Here is a 21,321-nt window from a genome sequence, read left to right as displayed (position 1 = left end):
TATATGTACCAGCCTTAGCGTCACAATAAAAATTTGCGTTGCAATAGAGCGCTGAGAATCTTAATTTATGTTATTGACTAAAGAATAATAGTCACAATCACAATCTTCTCTCGCATGATGGAGAAGTCCGCGTAGTCAATATTTCTTAGTTGCAGTACACAACTTATTCTAAAGCTTCTTGGATGCGGAACGCTTCCGATACTCCTAATCACTTCCAACTACAGTTTGAGGTCGCGTTCAGCAATAGGTTGTCTGCAAAAGGAGCCTCATGCCACAGTGCAACCGCTTTTTTATGGCATCTTGTCTACGTGTTCAGAAATTTTGTTTTGTGTTATCTTTTGTGTTATATATATATATATATATATATATATATATATATATATATATATATATATATATATATATATATATATATATATATATATATATATAATATATATATATATATATATATATTATCGTAATTTTATTGACACGAAAAATATAACGTACGCTTCGGAAGCGATAGCAAAATAATGATGACGACGAAGTGTCCACAATGGCCGCTGGTTTGCTAGCCTAGGGTTGAACTTCACTATTGAAAACACATTTTACTTCGGTGCTTCAGATCTGGTTTTAAGCCACAAGAACTCTTTTGATGCTGTTTGTACTTACCGTCATGAAACTAAACGCAATAAGCTTTTACTTGCATGAACATTAATCATGCAGAAATCATTTCACATAAAAAGAATTTTTGTTCAACCACGCTTATTTCTGTGCAAGATAACGACTGTACTGTCTGATATGAACGAGCTAAAATAATTATTGCACTCCTTCCGTTTAAAGTAAGTTTTTTATTTTTTTTTCTGAAAGAAGGGGCGGCGGGTATAAATATTGAATACGGGAAAAAGTCTCACTAAGGGCCAAACCTCATAAGCGCGAAAATGCACGCGACAGCGACGAATTCACGATGCGACGTAGATCGTCTTCGCGCGATCAGTCGCTAGAGCAGGCAAACCTAATTCACGCGACGGCTGCGGCGAGCGAACTCCACTGTTGCTGGCAAGAGGCCGTCTACTCGCACCAAAAAAACCACGTAGTGAGCGGTATGCAATTTGAAAATACAATATATTGTTGTGCAATGGAACGGAAAGTGTTTATGAGTGCCTTGCAGCGCTTTTTTATATGCACATGCGTAAACATTGCGTTATTTCTTGTTGCGCATACGTGACTCGGGCAGGGTCACGTGCACCTATGTAGTCTTTGTATTTTCTGGTTCTTCACTATTGGCTACTTGAGCCCAGCACTTCCGGGCGATGAGCGACGGTTTCCAAATCTGGAGAACCGAGCGATCGCGCGAAAATGAGCACGCGACACGTCGCGCGAACGCCCTGTTTCGTCGCTCATAGCATCGCTCGTAATTCTTGGCCGATACCCCATAGTGGGTATGGGCCATGGTTGTGGATTCACCATCATCATTATAGGCCACCGGCGTGGACGGGCGGCTTGTCAACCCCGAGCCGGGGTTCTGCCCCAGTCCGGGATGACTCGGACGTCTGCGTCTTCCGTCTCAAGCATGAACAAAACCCTATTGGACTCTCGTCAAAATTCTCGCCCATAGTCATCAGGCAAGCACAGACTGAAATCTATGAGCTTCGGCACCGACAGCGTCGCAAGTGAAAACAGCATGGCCGTGAAAGAGAGCTTCTCGGAGAGGAACCACGTTCGCATGAACATGGCTCTTCGCGTGGAGCGCCGCAGGCGCCAGTGGTGGGCTGTTCAGCGGGAGCAGGTCAAAAGGGTGCACAGGACAGCAGCCCTTCGAAGTACGCTCGTTTGCTTGCATAGTGTCTGCATGATCGTGTATATTGCTGGCTGTCACCTAATTGGCACTTGTTCCTCTGTCATTGCAGGTCCGTGTCACGATGAACTACCCAAGAACGAAGGCGAAGGTACGTTGCTGTGTTGGTTCGATCTTCATATACACACTGAAGAGAAAAATGACTTTTTTCCCGTATTAGTAAGTTATTCCTTCACGATTATAAGAACACTCTGCTTTCTGCGAGAAGGCCGTTGATAAGCGGGAAAACGCCAAAAGGAAAATGCGGGAAGCAACGCCACCTCGAAGTTCTCTTCCCGGTCGTCGTGACGTCAGACTTGGACGGCGTCTAGCTACTATAGGGGCTATGCACTGCTTAATTGGTAAAAAATAAGTTTCATCAATTCATTCTGCGTTTCATGAAAGAATTCAGCGGGAAATTTAAAGATCTAGCTTTATGACATTGAATTTCTCATCAATTGAACCAACCTCCGGTGGTGAAACTATAGCAACAGTAGACTTTTGAAAACATAATTTATCAGTCCATCGTTTCACTTTAGTGTGCCTTTACTAGACGCAGCCTGGAGCACTAGTTACTGTTGATTTTTTTTCTTTTTAGTTGGACATGAGAAGACCTGCTTCTTCACATGCTCTTGCTTTCGATTGGATTTAGCCGGAATTGCCCGTATGCAAAACGCGTTGCTCAATTGTATATTTACTGCTCTACAATGTTGTATTTTTGTACTAACAACTCCAAGATAATATTTATATGCGGTTTATTCAAATACTACCCGCTCACATAGCATAGTCAGCCAGCATAATTGGCTACATTCGTGACAGCATTACTAATGACTTGCTCATAATGCAAAGCGCTTTCTGTTGGGTCGCAGGCCTCGCGAGCCACAGCGAGATAATGGAGGAGTCTCACCGGTACCGCCTGCTGAAGCCCCTTCCCCTCAACACTGGCAGCAGCTACAATGGCGGAGCAGGCGGAGGAGGAGGAGGTAGGCGTTCGTGATAATGGGATTAATTATGGCGAATGCGAATTCTGGGCCGTTCGCGCATGCCCATAGTGTTCGCGAGTTACATCAAGATTCGGCATACGTAGGCGACGCAAGAGTTGCGTGCCTCAGTGCGTAATTCGAGTAGAGAGCAACTACGGCTATCACGAATGAACGGGAACGGTAAACAAGCTCCAACAGAACATTTCCATAGGTCCTCGCTTCAATATTTCAATGGCGTAACGCAAATTCAAGGGTGTAACGGTCAAAACAAGATTAGAAATTTCTGGAGCAGCAAAAACGTTGGTTCAATTTGGAGCACAAAAACTCAAGTTTGGAGCAGGTTACTAAAATAAAAAACAACTCTGTTTTATAGCATGAAATCCAAAATTTTTAAAGTATAACAAATCAGATATATTTCTATAAAAAATTGACAAACTAACATCAGCTAATTCAATAAAAGCAGTATGCTATTTCAATTAACGCACTCTGTTGAACCAGCCCGCAATGTAAGCAATGTCGAAACCTACAAACGCATTTGCAGCACCTGTCAAACCATTTGGCAGGTGCTAAGCATGCTGCTGTAGATTTGCCAACCTGGCGAACTCTGAATTCGGGAGGTTCGTAAAACAGGGGTGAGTAAGGAACAAACAAAAAGAAATTTGCGTATGTTTTGGTTCATTGTTTCTCAGGGTTGCAGAAACTTCATACGCAGCTTTCCACTATTGTCAGTAAATTTTTTAGACGTCAGCTATCATGCCAGTACTTATTATTATATAATGCATGCAGGCATGAGTAATTAAGGAATGCGACAACTAATATTAATAGCTCCGTCTAAATTTTGTATGCTTTTTTGCACGGCACTGTTGTACTGCGGCGAAAATCGCTTAGGTGCTCTGCACGCAACGGAACAATGCCAGTAAGATTTAGTACCGCTGTCCCCTTTTCGTTGTGGTGGACGATAGTTATATCGCGAGAACAATACGACGACACAGAGACAAGAAGGACACGAAAGACTCTGTGTCGTCGTATTGTTCTCGCGCTATAACTATCGTCATGCCATACCAAATAGCCCAAGCTGCCACACTTCTAAGTTGTGGTGGAGTTGGGTACACTGAACTAGTAGTCATAATTATGGTCTCAGCGTTTGAATTTAATTGGTTCACGATGCACAAACTGCAGGTAATCAACGCAATCTCAATTTTTTTTTGCTAAAATAGCACAACTGAAAAAATTTGAGGTTGGTCAGACATTTCGGCGCAGCTTGATGCAATTTCAATAAGCGCGTGGTTTTGGTTTAGCTTGACGCAAAAATAAGGAACTGTGTCTGATTTGCCCAGCTCCTGGTATTTCCTTGTTGAAACAGCTGTGACGCGTAACTCTTTTATGACTAGTGGACCACGATTGTGCAACGCCGTAAACAATTCATACAGCATGCTCAACATGCAGGCGAGTATTAGCCGAATTGTGACTTAGTAAATATTTTCACATTTTATATTATGCGGATATTTTGCTCTCTGGATTCTTCATCCATCGAACAATCTGCTGGTAATTCCCGATGCGTCACTCTAATTAATTACAGACATATGGAGTTTACAATACAGCCAACAAAAATTATTTACCCATGAGAAAGACCTTACTGCACGCAAAATAATAAATATTAAAACATTGATCAATTGTGCTACTTTGTATTTATAGCACATATACGTCGCACCCATGGCGCGAACTGTCCCCGAGTAAATGATAAGCTCATTCGACGCCGTCAGAAATGCTATGCACAGTCGCGTGACAGTACAACTGTTCACGAAGACGCCAAACCTTGGTGTTTCACTATGTTGACGATGGCGAGTGTAGGCTTTTACTTTTTTGTTTGTCACAAGAGCCAAGTATCGTAAAAGCGATCGTAAAACGAATTATTATTCAATGCGTTTCGTGGGAACTCGCAGGCGGGTCTCCGGAGCACCACCACCTGCAACATGATCCGAAGGTGGCCGCCTACTACCGGGGCATCTCGAAGCACCTGGACCTGCTATCCTTGCCGGCACCGGGGGACAGGTTCCAACTCGTCAAGGTGGTCGGCGAAGGCACGTACGGCGAAGTGTACGCAGCGAGGGACAAGCTCACTGGTATGCGCCATAGATTCTCCGACACCATGGGTTCACTGTCGCGCGCGCCAAATCTTGTCGTTAAATGGGTACAAAGTAGAAATACTACATTAAATGGCGCAGGTGCTTCATTACTATATGTGACCACAGGTACGTCCTGAGGATACTGATTGTGCCATATTGAATGCAAGAAAATACTTGTTGACTTTGAGAAGACGCAAGGAGGGGACAAGGGTGAAGACGCGGCGTTAAGATTCTCGTATCCAGTCTGTGGAGCCACGGATCTCGCAACATCTGCCTGAAGATTATCCTTGTCAGATAAGAATCAGCGCAGCCCCGCCGTGGTGGTCTAGTGGCTAAGTTACTCGGCTGCTGACCCGCAGGTCGCGGGAACGAATCCCGGCAGCGGCGGTTGTAAATCACGACGGAGGCGGAAGTGTTGTAGGCCCTTGTGCTCAGATTTGGGCGCACGTTAAAGAACCCCAGGTGGTCGAAATTTCCGGAGCCCTCCACTACGGCGTCTCTCATAATCATATGGTGGCTTTGGGACCCCACATATAAATAACAATCGGCGCATTGCAGTCGATAGTATGCGGAGATTTAAGACGGAAATATTTGTTAACATCCAGTGCGTATAGGACAGACCGACTACGTGGAAGCATTGTAAAAATCGCCAATGAGTGCTTCTCTGATAAAGGAGGGTATATATTGTTTTAGATGACACTCCCCCATTTCGATGATAAAGTGTTTTTAATTGGCACACATTTATGACTTGTCGCTTAGAATGAACGAAGCTGCAAGCGAACATACCACCGTCGCTACTCTGGTGTGAAGTTATCTCTATACAAAAGAAAGTGCGTCGAAGCATTGGGTTCTGGCAAAGCAGCACGCTCACAAACGGCACTGTGACACAACACAACGGCTGGACAACACGAGATAAGAACGCGTTGCGCTCATTTTGCACGTATCACAGAGGTATTTTTGTCTCTGAGGTCTGAGGTGCTCCGGTAGTGATCTGTCTCGTTGGCCGCTATATATATATATATATATATATATATATATATATATATATATATATATATATATATATATATATATATATATATATATATATATATATATATATATATATATATATATATATATATATATATATATATACTATTGTCACGTATTTTGTCCCCTTGCACTGGTATAAGCCTATAACCCTGTAGCGTTTCATAGTGCTCACCCTCCCCATAGAAAAACTTTGATGATGAAAAAGAAACTTTGTTACTGCTGATAATTTATAGGCGGCTGCCGTGGTGGAACAGCGGTTACGGTGCTCAGTTGCTAAACCGAAAGTCGCGTGCTCTATTCCTGTAGCGGCGACCGCGATTTCGGTGGAGGCGCGAGCACTAGAAGCCCGTGTACTTAAATTTAGGTACACGTTAAAGAACCCTCGAGGGGTCGATATTGCCGGAGCTCTCCATTACGCCATGCCTCGCAATCGTACCTTGGTCTTGGCGCTTAGAAGCGCCGATATAATTATTTACGTCTTATGTCAAGAGAGCGAAAACAAGGAATGTCTTTGTTACGTGAAAAGAATGAGGCAGTAAGCAGCCGCAAACTGACATCACGTGCGTCATTTCGCGACACGCGTGATGAGTTGAGAATCGCCAGTATAAGATTATACGTAGTCGAAGTCCATAGGCACATACATTAGCTAAATGTATGTCCATGGGGGGTGATGGCGTATGTCACGGACGGCTATTTTTGGCGACACCGCGTCACGGCAATTAACGGGCGCCGTACTCCCCGACTGACCGTGAGAAACGGCGGCACATGAAAGGAAACCGATAAGTGCAAAATGGGGTGCTCTCCTTAGAACGTCGCCGCGACAGTTAATCCTTTTGTAACTGTGGCGACGTCTGCAAGGTTGTAGAAGGCCGCGGTATACCCCGAACAAGGATTAGACTACAAGACGCACGTGCTGAGAGCCAAACGTTTGACCGTTCCCACGGGGAAAAGCGTGGGAAACGCTCTGGTGACCAAGCCGTATGACAACAACCCGACAGGTTGTCACTCTCGCTAGCTGTGGGCCCTCTCCCCATTAAAAAAGGGGTGGGGTCAAAATATTTTTGGGGCGGAGTTTCCCCTCAATTAAGCGCGCATGATTGGACCCAGGTAGAGGTCTCTTGTCCCCAAGGAAGAGAGCGAGGAGACACGAGGGGGATTTAAGCGCAGGATTTTGCCCTGCTAGGGAGATTAGTCGCTGACCAAGGTGGTGTAGAAACAGATCAACAAGCATCTCTTCTAGAAGTTTTTAGTGTGGCTCTGTATCGGCTGACCACCTAAACATAGCCGTTCGTCTAGTTGTGACGCGATATTAACGTCTGCAACGTAGACATCGGGACTTCGCATCGAGTTAGCTCAACCTGCTCGAAGTCACCTGCAAGCACTAGCCTCCCGGAGCCACCAGCGTTGCAACACCTCCGACATCGCAGTCGTGCCAGAACTCTCTTCGACTTCTCGCATCCGATCGTCGGGGACACAACGCTGCCGGTCATCACACGTATGCCTTCACCTGTTTATATCTTCGAACTTTCTCCTCCGTCGTTCTATTCTTGTTAGTTTGTGTAGTTGTAATAGTTCTCACTCGTAAGCTGATTTATTGTTTCTGTTATATATTTCTTTAGTTGTATCAAGTGTCGATGTATTTTTTTAGTTGCATTGAAGTGTTGTATTAGATCCCGTGTGCTGCAATATCACTAGAGTAAAGTTGTTTTGTTTTCTCACGTCTCTGATCTCTTCACTGTCTCTGCTTGCGTACGGAACGAACCAACCTGCTGTCATTCCCGTCGCCGACTTCGCGCTGGCGACGCTAGAGTGGCAGCTTGTAACAGCGTACCTTTACACTTCAAGGTCACATGTGTTTTAGGTCTGAAGGCGCCTCGCGGTTCTTTGAAAGGGGACCTTCAATAGGCTTTTCCCACACGCACTTTCCCAGCGAGTGTCCACGCGAGCGGCAGAAATGAGCTCTTGCGCTTCACCTGTCATAGCTTTGCGCTTCGCCTTCTTCCAGAATATCTCTACAGTGCAGGTCCTCGCGGACAGCCAGTAATACACCGTGCATCACTCGCCTTTTTTTCATTATTTCTCTGTTGTTTTATAATACTTGTGTTATACGCTCCTAAAGTCGATGTCTACAAAGTTTGTCGCGGCGAGTTGTAGCGTCATTGGGGCAGGCGTTCCGGTAATGCAGTGATAGAAGAGGAGGGACTCCGTAATAAAGAACATGTCACTCTGACAATTGGCATGGTCGTGCAGGACAGGCGTCGTTAATGTATCTCATGTTGTTCCTATACGTAATCGTGCAAAAATGCCTCGTAACGCACGCGGAGGAGTTGATTGGAGGGTGAAAATTGCACATACAGACAACTGCCTTGGTGCTGCTTGTAGGAAGGAAGTGCAGGCTGGAAAGTCAGCGGCCGGGCCATTCCTGGGCTTAATTAATAGCAAGTGCAGACTGGAAAGTCAGCGGCCGGGCCATTCCTGGGCTTAATTAGCAGCATGCTACGCGGAGACCGACATCTCTTGCTACAGGGGCCTTGATTCACTTATCCAAGTAATCCCCAAATGCCCCCAATATCGCAAATTACTGCCTCACGAATCAATTGCCGCAGAAGCTTCTTGAATCCGACAGGAACGGTCGGAGTTGGACATGCCTCAAGCTTTAAGCGCTTTCTATCTTTCTTTTTTTGTGCCAACTAGCGTGCTGGATCACATCACGGAGGCATCGTTTGAGAGAAAAAAGTTACGTGAGTGCGCGTTACAACCTTGAGCGCGCGTGATGCTCGATCTCACTTTCGTTGTAATTCCTGTGCGCGCTAGTGTGGCGACTATGTAATGTTAGCAGACTATGTATTGTGCAGAACCAGCACGTGGCGCCACTTCGTGGCAGCAAACACATCTGATTGAAAACGCCACTCTTGATTTACGTCGGCTCTTAGCCAATAACATGCGATCTGCCGTTTGACGTCAAACAGCAGACGCCGGAAGCTCCGGAGAGAGTGAGCGCAGGCTTCTGAATGAAAACGGGACGCCTGAAAAAAAAAAAAGGCAACTTCGCGCTCGGCTTTTAAGCTCTCCTTGCAGCGCACGACCCCAGACTTTTGCTGAGCTGTTCGTAACAGTGACTGCTTTCCACGGAACATGTTTTTCACCGAGTGCGAGGAGCAATTCAGGACCCCTTTACGCTTAACGCAAGCGTGAGATTGCCGTTACTGTTTTGAGATTTCCTTGTAACACGCTAAAGAAAGCGATATGTCTTTACAGCCAACTATCAAGACCCGTCATGTTACCCTTTCGTACATGGCTTTATATGATATGCTCATTCCGGCTCTTTTTCCTTGCGCGTCACGCCTTCTGCACATAGCGTTTTTTTTTCTTTTTTCTTTCTTCTTCGAGCGCTCGGCAACCACTTTCCCACCATCCTCGTTTTTCAATGATCATGCACAACCGCAGTACTACACTAATGTGAAACAAAATGAAAAACATTATGAATTGTGGCAGAAGCAGGCTGACATTGAACGTGACTACTCTCGATTCTCAGACCGGCTGGTGGCGGTCAAAATCATGGAGAACATCGCGGACAACGTGGAGGAGATGGAGGAAGAGCACCGCGTGCTTCGAGACCTCTGCGTCCACCCGAACATCCCCACCTACTTCGGCATATTCTTCCAGCCGGCACCCTGCAGGGAGGACGACCAGGTGTGGTTCGTTATGGAGGTGCGTACGCACGTGAACCGCATGCACATACATAGAGACAAATCTCGACTTGCGTAGACGATAGCATTAGGTCGCCCCATTCTCGTCATCAGTAGCCTTCCCGCAGTGGGCATAGTGGAGATAGTTTGGTACAGGTAAATGTTTAGAACCTTGGACCACAGATACGACACGTAAGTTCAAAATCGATACATTTCGATGCATACTTATTTGCTTTTTGTGTGCGCGTTCATGTTTTTATGTTACCTAACGGCGCATTGAAAGAAGGCACGCGTTAGGGAGAATTTGTACACTTGAAGTGATGAGAAGTAGGCAGCCATCGACCAGGGAACGTCGCTGTTTGAAGACAACAAGTCACGTAGTCGAAGCGTTAGCTCCAGCGTCATTCGCTGCTCGGCGATTTACCGTACAAAGTTTAATACTCAAGGTATGCGCACAATAAACGGGTACAAGCGGATAGTGCAGTTTTATATATCTCAATACAAAACTCATACACTACGATGTTATTTTATGACACCGGGCAAAGTTCGTGGTAAGGGGGGGGGGATTATTCATGAGGAACTTGAGCTCTCCTCTATGCTTAAAATGGATGAGAAGAATTACTACAATGATAATGACGGCGGGGATAATAAATACGATTGTGACAATAACTAATAAATCTGATCATAATGGCAAATAATTCTCTCATCATATTTCTAAGACACATTAACAAGTTTTATTGATGGATAACTGCATTTTCATACACTACACAGAGTCTTTCCGCATGTTGACATAGTATAATAGGTTACTTTTGATGGATGAAGTACTCTACAGATTACCTCGTACTGCGGTTTGTGGCCTTGCCTGAGGCTAAGTGGCTATAGGCTGTGTTGTTGGTAGTCCGAGGACGCAGGCTAGTTTTACGGCCGCACTGGTCGCACTTCGATGGGGCAAAGTATTAAAACATCCGTCCACTTGGATTCGGAAAGATGTGGAAACACACTGAAGAAGACTACGCAGTCAGAATTACACTGGAGTCCCTCGCCATGGCTTGCCTCATAAATACACCGTTTATTAAAGGTTTGAAAATTTCTAAAATTTAAAGTTTTGAAAGACTTGTGGCGTTTGATTTCTGTTTACTACGTTACTAGAAAGAATTCGTGGTCAAGTGCTTCTTTTCAGCATTTGCAGGTTATGAGTACTTTTTGTATCTCTACAAATACAACGTTGCATCGGCTGGTAAACCTCGCATAATCCTTAACATCTTTCAATTCTAAACGTCAAATGTTTTGCCATCCCTCGCGGTGGTGCAGAAGTTGTACTGCTCCACTGCTGATCCGAAAATCGCAGGTTAGATCTCAGCCGCGGCGGTCACATTCGATGGAGACGAAATTCCAGAATCCCATGCGATGTGCGTGCACGTCAAAGAACACTGAATGGTCTGAATTTCCGAAGCCATCCACTACGGCGTGTCTCGTTGTCATATCGTGGTTTTGAAACGTAAAACCACAGTTATTGTTATTGTCAAATGCTTTGCAAGTGGGTCGTCCATTGACTCGTGTCGTCTGCTAAGATGACGATTTCTCCATTCTGGTCGATCTTGTTTTGTTTTTTTCTGCAGCTGTGCACGGGCGGCTCCGTCACCGACCTCGTGCAGAACTTGCGCAAGTCAGGCAGCAACCTTCCCGAGCCGATCATCGCTTACATCCTGAGGGAAACCATCGACGTAAGTGTTTGCGTATTACACGTGCGCCGGGCGTAATCGTCGGTATAAGGAAAAACTGCGACGACAGAACGCAGTTGTTGCATTTCCGCGACGTCGATGACAACCATCAGACACTAACGACCACGCCGCGAATCGACTCCGGGAAGTTGCCTCGCTTGCTTTCGACACGTCACTGACGCGGACGGTCAGAACGCGTTTCTGGTACAAGCCGGCACAGAGCTTCTGCAATATTTACTAGAGGCAATTCCAGCGGTGTCATCGTTCAGCCACCATGGCAATAATGAGCAGTACACGGACTTGCCTAATATTCATGCTTGTGACTTCGAACACACTTGTGACTACGTTTATTGTTGTGTTGTGACGTTTGCTTTGGATCAAGGAATGGATCATTGAGAGCTTTCGTTGAGCCGATGTGAATTCGTGAGAAAGGTTAAGGTGGTGGAGTGAAAGTGCTGAACATTTGCTGAACTTCGTCTTGCGAGAAAGCAGTCCCAGGCGACGCGGAGCCGGCCGTAGCCGACAGAAGAAAGTTTAGACAAATTTGTTCACTACCCATCACTTCCGTGCAGGCTGAAGCACCATGCATGCGCTGCAGCTACCACAGCCACTATCGCGACATTTTTCGCTAGCGTATTTATAGGAAACTCTATGCATGCCACTACTCCGCGCTACACAGCTATGATGTTATCTGTACAAGCTTCTGTTTCACGGAAAAAAAATTAGCTTCGAGGCCAATGCTAGAGGGTTACCGAAACAAAAACTCGTTCGGAAGATGAGTGTACCAGCAAATTAAAAGTGTTTGTATGATGATTTGAGCCGGAATTACTCCATTTGTATGAGTCAGTCAGAAGGCAGCCAGATTATTCCACGCTTCACTTATAAAGTCCCAATCAGTTTACCTTCAGTTTATCTGCGATGTTAATTATTCGGTACGTTGAAGCACTCTTTTCTCGACAGAATTTATTGAAAAAAAAATGGCGGTTTTTCAGGTGCAGAAATACACCCAAAAAGAAAGAAAACTTAAATCGTAGAGAAATAGAGAAGGAAGAAAAAAGGGAGGGGGAGAGACAAGGGAGGGGGAGAGACCTCACTAAAGAGATGAAATCCGGTATGTTTGCAAACCTGTTGTTGGTTGCTACACTGAGTTCATGTGCTTTTGTTTTGTTTTTGTTTTTAATTTTTAACCGAACTTTAGCATACATAACAGCGTAGGTCTTGTGAAAGCGCTACGAGTCGTTTCAGTAGACTGCCCAATCATGACCTGAACATGTCGGCAGCTTGCATGAGCTAATCAAGAGAGCGAGCGCTTGAATACGTTAGACTCCCAACGTCACTTCTCTAACCACATTGCTTCGTATTCTCACGTATCTATGGCTGCCTTAAATTTCGTAGAACAAAACAAGAGTGACGCTGTTGTCACTGTCTGTCACTGACTATCTGAGTTCTGCATGATTGTGATTTAAGCGCAATGTCTCTGTGACCACGAGATCTTGGTTTCAATCGTGCGTGCTTTCAACAGTGCGTGGGATATTGCTCACAAACATGCATAACGGCGCTCGGCTAAAGAAGCGCTCTCGTGTAGCACGATAATGAGTCATCAAATAAGGCTTGTAGATCATACGTTCCAGTTGGACGGCAGTGATGGGCCTTTGTGCATCAGTAGGCACATCCTCTTCAAGCCATTCTCAATAATGTCCTTTGAGATTTTCTGTAGTCAGTGCTTTAGAATGCTTTGGCACTTCACGCACCTCACTTCCCTTGTCGGTTGCATATGACGATGTGGCTTCTGAACAAAGAGTCGAAGAGTATTATTGCTTTAGTATAAACTGTATGAACGCGGTACGCAATCATTTCTTGCCCTAACCGGTCTTCATTTTTGTGGCAAAATACGTGCAGGCGCTGCGGTTCCTACATGCCCACCACTGCATGCATCGGGACGTAAAGGGACACAACATCCTGCTCACCGACACAGGCACCGTCAAACTGGTCGATTTTGGTAAGCGTCGCCACCGCAAAATTGCGATACGTGGGTGCCACAGGTGGAATGACTCGCAATCTGCGTTCTCACCACCGTTTAACCATTCGCGTTTTGTACAGGGCTACCTTAAAAACTAACCCGAAATTCAATCCTATTCTTTTAAGCCTTTCATCTTACGAACGGGTTTCCAAGCCAGTGTAATCGGCTGTAGCATTGCCCTTTTGTCGATTTAGCAACCAAACGAACAGCGCCATGGTAGACACTTACGCATGAAAACGGTTGCATTGGTGATTCGACGCCTCATGACTGCATTCATTGACGCCGTGGCATAAAAATATAGGACAACATATCTTTAGCAGCCCAAAGTAATGGAGCTCATGTGTCTTTTAATCACATTCTCAATCCTTATACAGAATAGCATCCCTGCGGTATATAGACACAGACGAAAATATCTTTTTTCTATGAAGAGTCTTTCTCTTTTACCCTCGTATGTAGCATGTAGCTGCGAAACTGATATAAGTTTACTGCTGTTGTGTTCACCCACTTCGCAGACAGAAGGCGGGCTAGGACACTTATATGTGCACCTTTCCGCTTTTCGTATGCTTCACTGCACTGCAGCTTGTATGTTTCACCGTTAAGTACAACTGTATAGCGGCGAAGCCAGATTTAGCAATTCCACATTAAAAGCGACGGATATCAGAGCGGCACGCTAGTTTGGAACTCGGTAATTCGGAACGAATTGAGCATTAACAATCAAGGTGCCCTATAGTAAGAACAAAGTATTTAAAATTTATTTTTATCTTTTGCCACAGGTGTGTCATCTCACTTGGATGAGACAATGGGAAGGCGGAACACCTCCGTCGGAACACCCTATTGGATGGCTCCTGAGGTGAGTGGCTTGAGGGGAGGCAAACTTGCTCATTCGCTATACACAAAAAAAATACTTTAGCACACACAATGACTGGAGTTGTTTTTAATCCATGTAAACAGTTCATGAGACTTAGATGTATCAAACTTGCAAACCATGAGACATACAGCATTTTGAGACTGAAAAAAACTGCGACAGGAATACTCTCCAGGCGGCAATTGTGAGACCTTTTAGACATTATGTAGAACATTACGACGCTAGCGCCATTATGTCCCACATAATGTGCTAATTCGATAACATTGCCCCGCCCGGCGTATATTTTATGTGCGAGCGCACGCGGCGAACGCTGTCGATGGGCGCCGTTTGAGCAGAGGTGAAACAATCCAGCCGTGTCCATTGTACGAAAGGCGCATGGAGGTGGGAGGAGATAAGAGCCATTGAAGTGCTGCGTGGGTCCAGCAAGAATTGCGTACTTTGATCGACCGAGCGATTCACCAGCGGTCACACCCGCTGTATATTGTATTTTTAGAGATCAACGGACGGCTCATAACTTTGTTCGTGTGGTGCCGTCATTGCAAAATATGCGTTGAAGTGATCTATAGAGCGAAGGTCACTTCTCTCGGTGCAGTGGCCACACTGCCTAAAATAGTAACGTCTTGTAACATTACACTTTGTTGCTATCTCGTTCATTGCTTCGCCCTTGGGGCAGAACTGTGACTTTTCGATTACGCGAAATAAACAAGTGTGCCCCCTGTCTTTACCAACTCTCTGAAATAACTCTTCATTTGCTGTCATTCCACACCTCGTGGTATCTGTCCCCATTGCAATTTTATATGCTTCACTGCATTACATTTACAAGTTTCACCGCTGCACTTTACTGTATTGCGGCAAAGCCAGCTTTAGCAAAATTACAGTGAAAGCGACACATATAAGAGCGATAGCCTAGTTTTGAACACGATAATTCGGAATACCGAATCCTGTAAGGTCAACACTACCAGCCATAAAGTGTCATGGATAACCCATTTCCGCATTTTTTATTGTTTATTAAATCCATAACGTTCGCGGTACGATCTAACATGCCAAATCTATAGATGAGGAGCAGGAGGATATAAAAGCTTTCACGCAGATCTAGCCCTGCGAAATGAACGATGCCTAGAACATGTTCCCTTGATGACTCAAGTTGTAGTAGTGTTTAACTTATTGATTGGGGCGCTGTCCTGTGTTACGTCTAAGTTTACGTTTTTTTTTGTTTTGTTTTCGCGCAACCTCAATCAATGTGTTCAGCAAGCGCCAACTTCGGCCAAGTGTCGATTCTCTTTTAGGTTTTTCCCGACATGTGTAGTTCAACTCCAGCCTGTGCTTCCCCCGGTACTAGGTTCGTTACAGTCACTAAAGATTTCATCACCATGGGGCACCGTGGCATGACGTAAATATTTCCGCAATAGTGAATCTATATTTTTCCATATGTCAGCCTGTCTGAACGCATTCAATGCTTCATACTACTTAAATTTATGTACTTATTTATTATTTTATTTATTTATCTATTCAAAATACCTTGCAGGCCCACTGAAGGGCATTGAGTAAGGGGGGGCATCGGTATACAAACGAAATAGAAAAGCAGACGAATATATATATATATATATATATATATATATATATATATATATATATATATATATATATATATATATATATATATATATATATATATATATATATAGTGGGAGTAATAATTCAATGGGCCAGTTAGTCTTCGTGAAGGTATGGGATATGGCACAACGGGAGCGTTGTCGACAAGGATAAATATATTTATTTCCCAACAGTTTCGGGAGGGGTCCTCCCTTCATCAGGGGATGAGTTATACTGACATGAACTTCCAAACTTCGTTGCTGCCGCGTCCCTCTCGCTTTGAAAGATGTTTGCGAGAGTGAGAGGGAACCAAAAAAGGAAAGAAAAATCAAAAAGGCGGGAAGAAAAAAGACGAAAAAGAAAAAAGTAAAAAAGAGGAAGAACAACTGTCAGCACTGAGAACGTAAGCAACTGTCCGTGTATGTCCACATACGGTTCTTATCACGTGCTGTTCAGTTCTCGACGTGTTACTAGAAGCGTCCTTGCAACTGACTCGGGTCATTGCGGACCATAGTGAGCGTAAGGCCGCCGAATACAGTGTCACGGAGGCCACGCAGAAATTGGTATCTAATCTCGGAGAGCATGAGGCAAGAGAACTGGAAAGATATGAACTAAAAAAGAGAGGCGAAATTTCAGTAGTAAAAGATAGACAATTCAAGCGGGACTGCAGAAGCTCCACTGCTCTGCAACAGGAAAATAGGAATGAGGCCGTACAAGAACGCCAGGGACCACCCGTACCACAACCTAACATTGAGGAGAAAAATGGGAACTCGAAACTACAGTGCAATCCTAATCAAAACATCCTTACTCTCGAATATGACGCTGACACGCCCGTGCCACGTGATAGCCAAGAGCAGCCGAAAACATTAGAGAAAAATGTCCTCAATCTGTCAAACACAACACTCACACCCACTCAGCTTCAACTTTTGTCGAGAGGCTTAACCTTTTGTCCATCATCCGGTAGATTCAATGAATTTGAACTGTACCAAGACCTCGATAACTTTGCGCGTAATCTCCGCCTCCGTGAATACTTTCATGATCACAAGGACTGTACGGACGAGAATAGATTGATTGGTGGTGACAAATCATGGTGTCCAGGTGAGCACAGGGACAAACACCCCGATATGTATATACCAGCAGTTCAAAAAGATATCATCAGAGCGTATGAAAAAAATCGGCCATTTCGAAACAACATATCAAAGTCAGAACGAAGGGCACTCGATGAACTACGAGAAAACATCGGAATTACTATCAAACCGGCTGATAAAGGGGGCTGCATAGTAATTCTAAACACGTCGGACTACTTAAAGGAAGGAGAACGACAACTATCAGACACAAAATTCTACAAAGAACTTCCAACGGACCCGACTCCCGAATTCGAAAGGGAGATAAAAGTAACCCTAAACAATCTCCGCCGGGACGAGAAAATTACCGGCAAAATGTTAAAAGCAATGTTACCGGCCCATTCTGTTCCCGGTCGATTCTATTTGCTCCCCAAAATACACAAGGCAGGTAATCCGGGACGTCCGATAGTATCCAGTAACAGCACATCAACAGAAAATATATCCGAATTCATCAATTCCTTAATAAAAAACATCCCCCGCCCCAAATTTTCCCTATTACCTAAAGGACACAAACCACTTCATCTGCGAAACTTCAAGTCTCGACATCCCAGGCGGCAGTTTTCTGGTGACCATGGACGTCTGCTCACTGTACACCAACATACTTCACCATGACGAAATAGCGGCTATGGTTTCTGAATATGTAAAATCTGACTCATCAACCAGTGTAAGTGGCGAGGTACTGTTTACACTTCTTGAACTTGTACTAAACTATAACCAATTTGAGTTCAATGGTAAGCATTTCCTTCAGGTCAGTGGCACTGCAATGGGCACGAAAATGGCCCCAAACTTCCCGAGCACCTTTATGGCTTCACTTGAAATCCCATTCATTGAGGGACGTACCTTGAAACCTTTGTACTAGAGAAGACACCTAGACGATATTTTTATGATATGGAACCATGATGAGGGAAGTCTTTTCCGCTTCATAGAGAATTTTAACAAGTGCCACCCGTCAATAAAATTCACGCACAAAATTTCCAAAACTAGCATTAACTTTTTGGACGTCACTGTCACGAAGGTCAAAAATGACCGCTTGTCAACAAACCTTTACAAAAAGCCTACAGACCGTCAAATGTACCTACATTTCAACAGCAGCCACCCAAAGCATTGCAAAACGGGTATTCCATATTCTCAGGCCTACCGGTACCTAAGAATATGCACCGATATGCGGGAATTTGACAGACACGCGGAACACCTAAAGCATTCCTTATTGAAACGAAATTATCCGGAAGACATTATTGACGATGCCATACTACGTGCTCGCAACGTGAACAGGAATGATATAATTAAGGGACCAAACAGAGTATTTAACACGACTTCCCAAACGAACCTTGTACTAACTTACTCCTCATCAGCGCCACGAATCAACAACATACTTTCCCGCCATTTCAAGATAATCAGGCAAAGCAAACGACTAACTTCTATTTTCGCAAAGCCACCTCACGTGATGCAGCGCAGAGATAAAAATCTGAAGGACATTCTTGTCAGAGCAAAGACAAACGCCTCCAAATTTCAATCAGGGTGCCATCCCTGCGCAAAGGCTCGATGCAACGTATGCCCACAGATGGTTACAACACGTGAATCCAAAGCGAACTTCTCGGATTTCAAATTCTGCATAACTGAAAGCCTTAATTGTGACTCCAGTAACGTAATATACATGCTAGATTGCAACATCTGCGGACAATAATATATCGGCCAAACAAACACGCCATTTCGGCTGCGGTTCAATAATCACCGGTACCACGCCACTTCAGTGCCGAAGCTACCTTTATCTAGACATCTGCGCCTGCCAAACCACAGTTTTGAAAATATCAGCGTAACTCTTTTGCAGTCCGGTTTCTCAAACAGACGCGAGCGCGAACAACGTGAGGCATATTTTATTTTCAAATTTCGAACATTAGTAGCCGGCATCAACGAGGACCCCGGAAAACTCAACTGCCTCCGAGAAGTAAGCCAGGAGGAAATTGGTGACAAAGATTGATAGCTGGAGACCATGCTTTTTTCTGACTGACTCGTACGTGTACACTGTCCTTTCTTGTTTCTTGTTTTTCGTCTTTTTTTCTTCCTTTTTTTCTTTTTTTCCACATGCACATACAAAGTGTTTACGTTCGCCTACCACTTGATGACCATTGAAGAGAAACGGACGAAGATTAAAGGTAAAGAGCCTATCGACCCATTAAAGGGAAAACCTTTCTTTACGCACGCCGCACGCCGACCGACCCATTAAGGGGAAACCCTTTCTTTACGCACGCCGTCACGGACCCCGCCGCCACCGCGGCGACAACCTTGGGTGGCCCGACACACGTCGAGAACTGAACAGCACGTGATAAGAACCGTATGTGGACGTAAACGGACAGTTGCTTTCGTTCTCAGTGTTGACAGTGGTTCTTCGTCTTTTTTACTTTTTTTTCTTTTTGATCTTTTCTTCCCCTTTTTTGTTTTTTTGTTTTCTTTTTTTAGTTCCCTTTCACTCTCGCAAACATCTTTCAAGGCGAGAGGGACGAGGCAGCAACGAAGTTTGGAAGTTCATGTCAGTATAACTCATCCCCTGATGAAGGGAGGACCCCTCCCGAAACTGTTGGGAAATAAATATATTTATCCTTGTTGACAACGCTCCCATTGTGTCATATCCCATATATATATATATATATATATATATATATATATATATATATATATATATATATATATATATATATATATATATATATATATATATATATATATATATATATATATATATATATATATATATATAATGACGCGCGTATGTGCCAGAGGTGAGGACAACGAAGGAGCGCGAGTGTCTTTGGCCGAGGGAAAAAGACGAAGAAGTCGTTGCAGTCTGTTTCCTGCGATCGATAAATCGTATTTGTTTGAGGCGCTTTGTGTGCTCGTCAATCTCGCGTCGTCACACTGGTGGAGGTGCTGGGTACGTCTTCATGCTTGGCACCCCTTCGCGGACCCGACATTCAAGCCCGGAATCACTACCACCCATCGACACACCAGTCCACCGTTCCAGTCGCCGTCTGCGAGGCCTAGCTCCCGAGCTCAATCCCTTTCCAGAAACTGCCAGCAATCGCTTGCCTCCTTCAACCACCATGGCCACTGCAGCTACATCGCACATGACACTTCAGAATCCCATGATTCCTGACTGCTTTCATGGTGAGACCTATGAAGATGCACAAGACTGGCTGGACCAGTTCGAACGCTGCGCGAAGTACAACCAGTGGGCCACCCCAGAAGACAAGCTCGCGAATGTGTACTTCTACCTGAAAGACAACGCCCAGACGTGGTACATTAACAGGGAAAGAAGCATGGCTACGTGGGATGACTTCCGCAACCAGCTGATTGACACCTTCAGCAGTCTTGACAGAAAGGAGAATGCGCAACGTCTCTTGGAAGCTCGAATTCAAAAACCAAACGAGAGCGTCGCTATGTTCGCCGAGGACATGACCCGTCTTTTCGGCAGGGCGGATCCCGAGATGCCGGAAGACAGGAAGCTCCGGTATCTAATGCGAGGCGTGAAGGAGCAACTGTTTGCTGGGCTTGTGAGAAATCCGCCAACAACAGTAGCTGAGTTCACGAAAGAAGCCACAGCTATTGAACGGGCCTTACAGCAACGGTACCGCCAGCAGAACCCGGTCAACGTTCGAGCGAGTAGCCCTGTCACGACTGCGGCGAGCCTCTGCGACAACGACAGGCCTCTGCGGGAAGTCATCCGGGAGATTTTGAGGGAGGAGCTTCGGCAGCTTGGTTTAACTCCAGCAACTGAACCGACGCCGGCATTGTCTTTTGTCGCTGATGTTGTCCGGGATGAGGTCCGCCATGCTCTCTCCTGATCCGGCTATAATGGTGTGCGACGACATTTTACTTATGATGATGCAGTCCGACGCCCCGTCGTCGCTCCTTCAGCACAGCAGACCCCAATGACTGGACTACCACCAACCCTGCAAACACAGCCACAGTCAGCACCGACCACTTTCGCAACCTCACCGATTCCTCCGACAAGACGAATGCCGTATAACCAACATGCCCCACAACGTCGCCCCACAACGTGGCCCAATAGTGAGTCTCCACTTACCTATCAGCGTCGGAAAACCGATTTGTGGCGTACCGCTGACCGTCGACCGGTATGCTTTCATTGTGGCGAAGCTGGGCACGTCTACAGAGTTTGCCGTTATCGCGACGCTCAGTACTCGAGATTTCCTCGCTACCCTGATTACGTTGCGTACGACGATCAACGCATGTACAACTACGCCCATGTGAACACACCGCCGCAGAATCCAGTAATGCCCAGATCACGTTCTCCATCTCCTGCGCGGCCCAGTTCACCTAATCGTCGCAGT

The 21,321-nt window shown here is 45.1% G+C and overlaps 1 protein-coding gene across 1 annotated transcript in view; it reads left to right on the top strand.

Annotated features, from left to right (window-relative positions):
- The first annotated feature begins 1,761 nt into the window (after positions 1-1,761).
- The window catches only part of LOC119159535 (STKc_myosinIII_N_like and MYSc_Myo21 domain-containing protein ninaC), an 87,348-nt gene continuing 67,788 nt past the window's right edge, over positions 1,762-21,321 (top strand). Inside the window, exons 1-8 of the mRNA XM_075885436.1 lie at positions 1,762-1,805; positions 1,893-1,931; positions 2,689-2,802; positions 4,746-4,925; positions 9,499-9,674; positions 11,272-11,376; positions 13,273-13,372; positions 14,167-14,243. Of these exons, the coding sequence (XP_075741551.1) occupies positions 2,712-2,802; positions 4,746-4,925; positions 9,499-9,674; positions 11,272-11,376; positions 13,273-13,372; positions 14,167-14,243 (729 nt within the window). The 5' untranslated portion in view covers positions 1,762-1,805; positions 1,893-1,931; positions 2,689-2,711. The remainder of the gene's footprint in view (positions 1,806-1,892; positions 1,932-2,688; positions 2,803-4,745; positions 4,926-9,498; positions 9,675-11,271; positions 11,377-13,272; positions 13,373-14,166; positions 14,244-21,321) is intronic.

Source organism: Rhipicephalus microplus, unplaced genomic scaffold (assembly GCF_043290135.1).
Source record: "Rhipicephalus microplus isolate Deutch F79 unplaced genomic scaffold, USDA_Rmic scaffold_145, whole genome shotgun sequence".
Classification (NCBI taxonomy): Eukaryota; Metazoa; Arthropoda; class Arachnida; order Ixodida; family Ixodidae; genus Rhipicephalus; species Rhipicephalus microplus.
The sequence above is the reverse complement of the archived record's forward strand: the minus strand, read 5'-3'. Positions and strand labels throughout refer to the sequence as shown.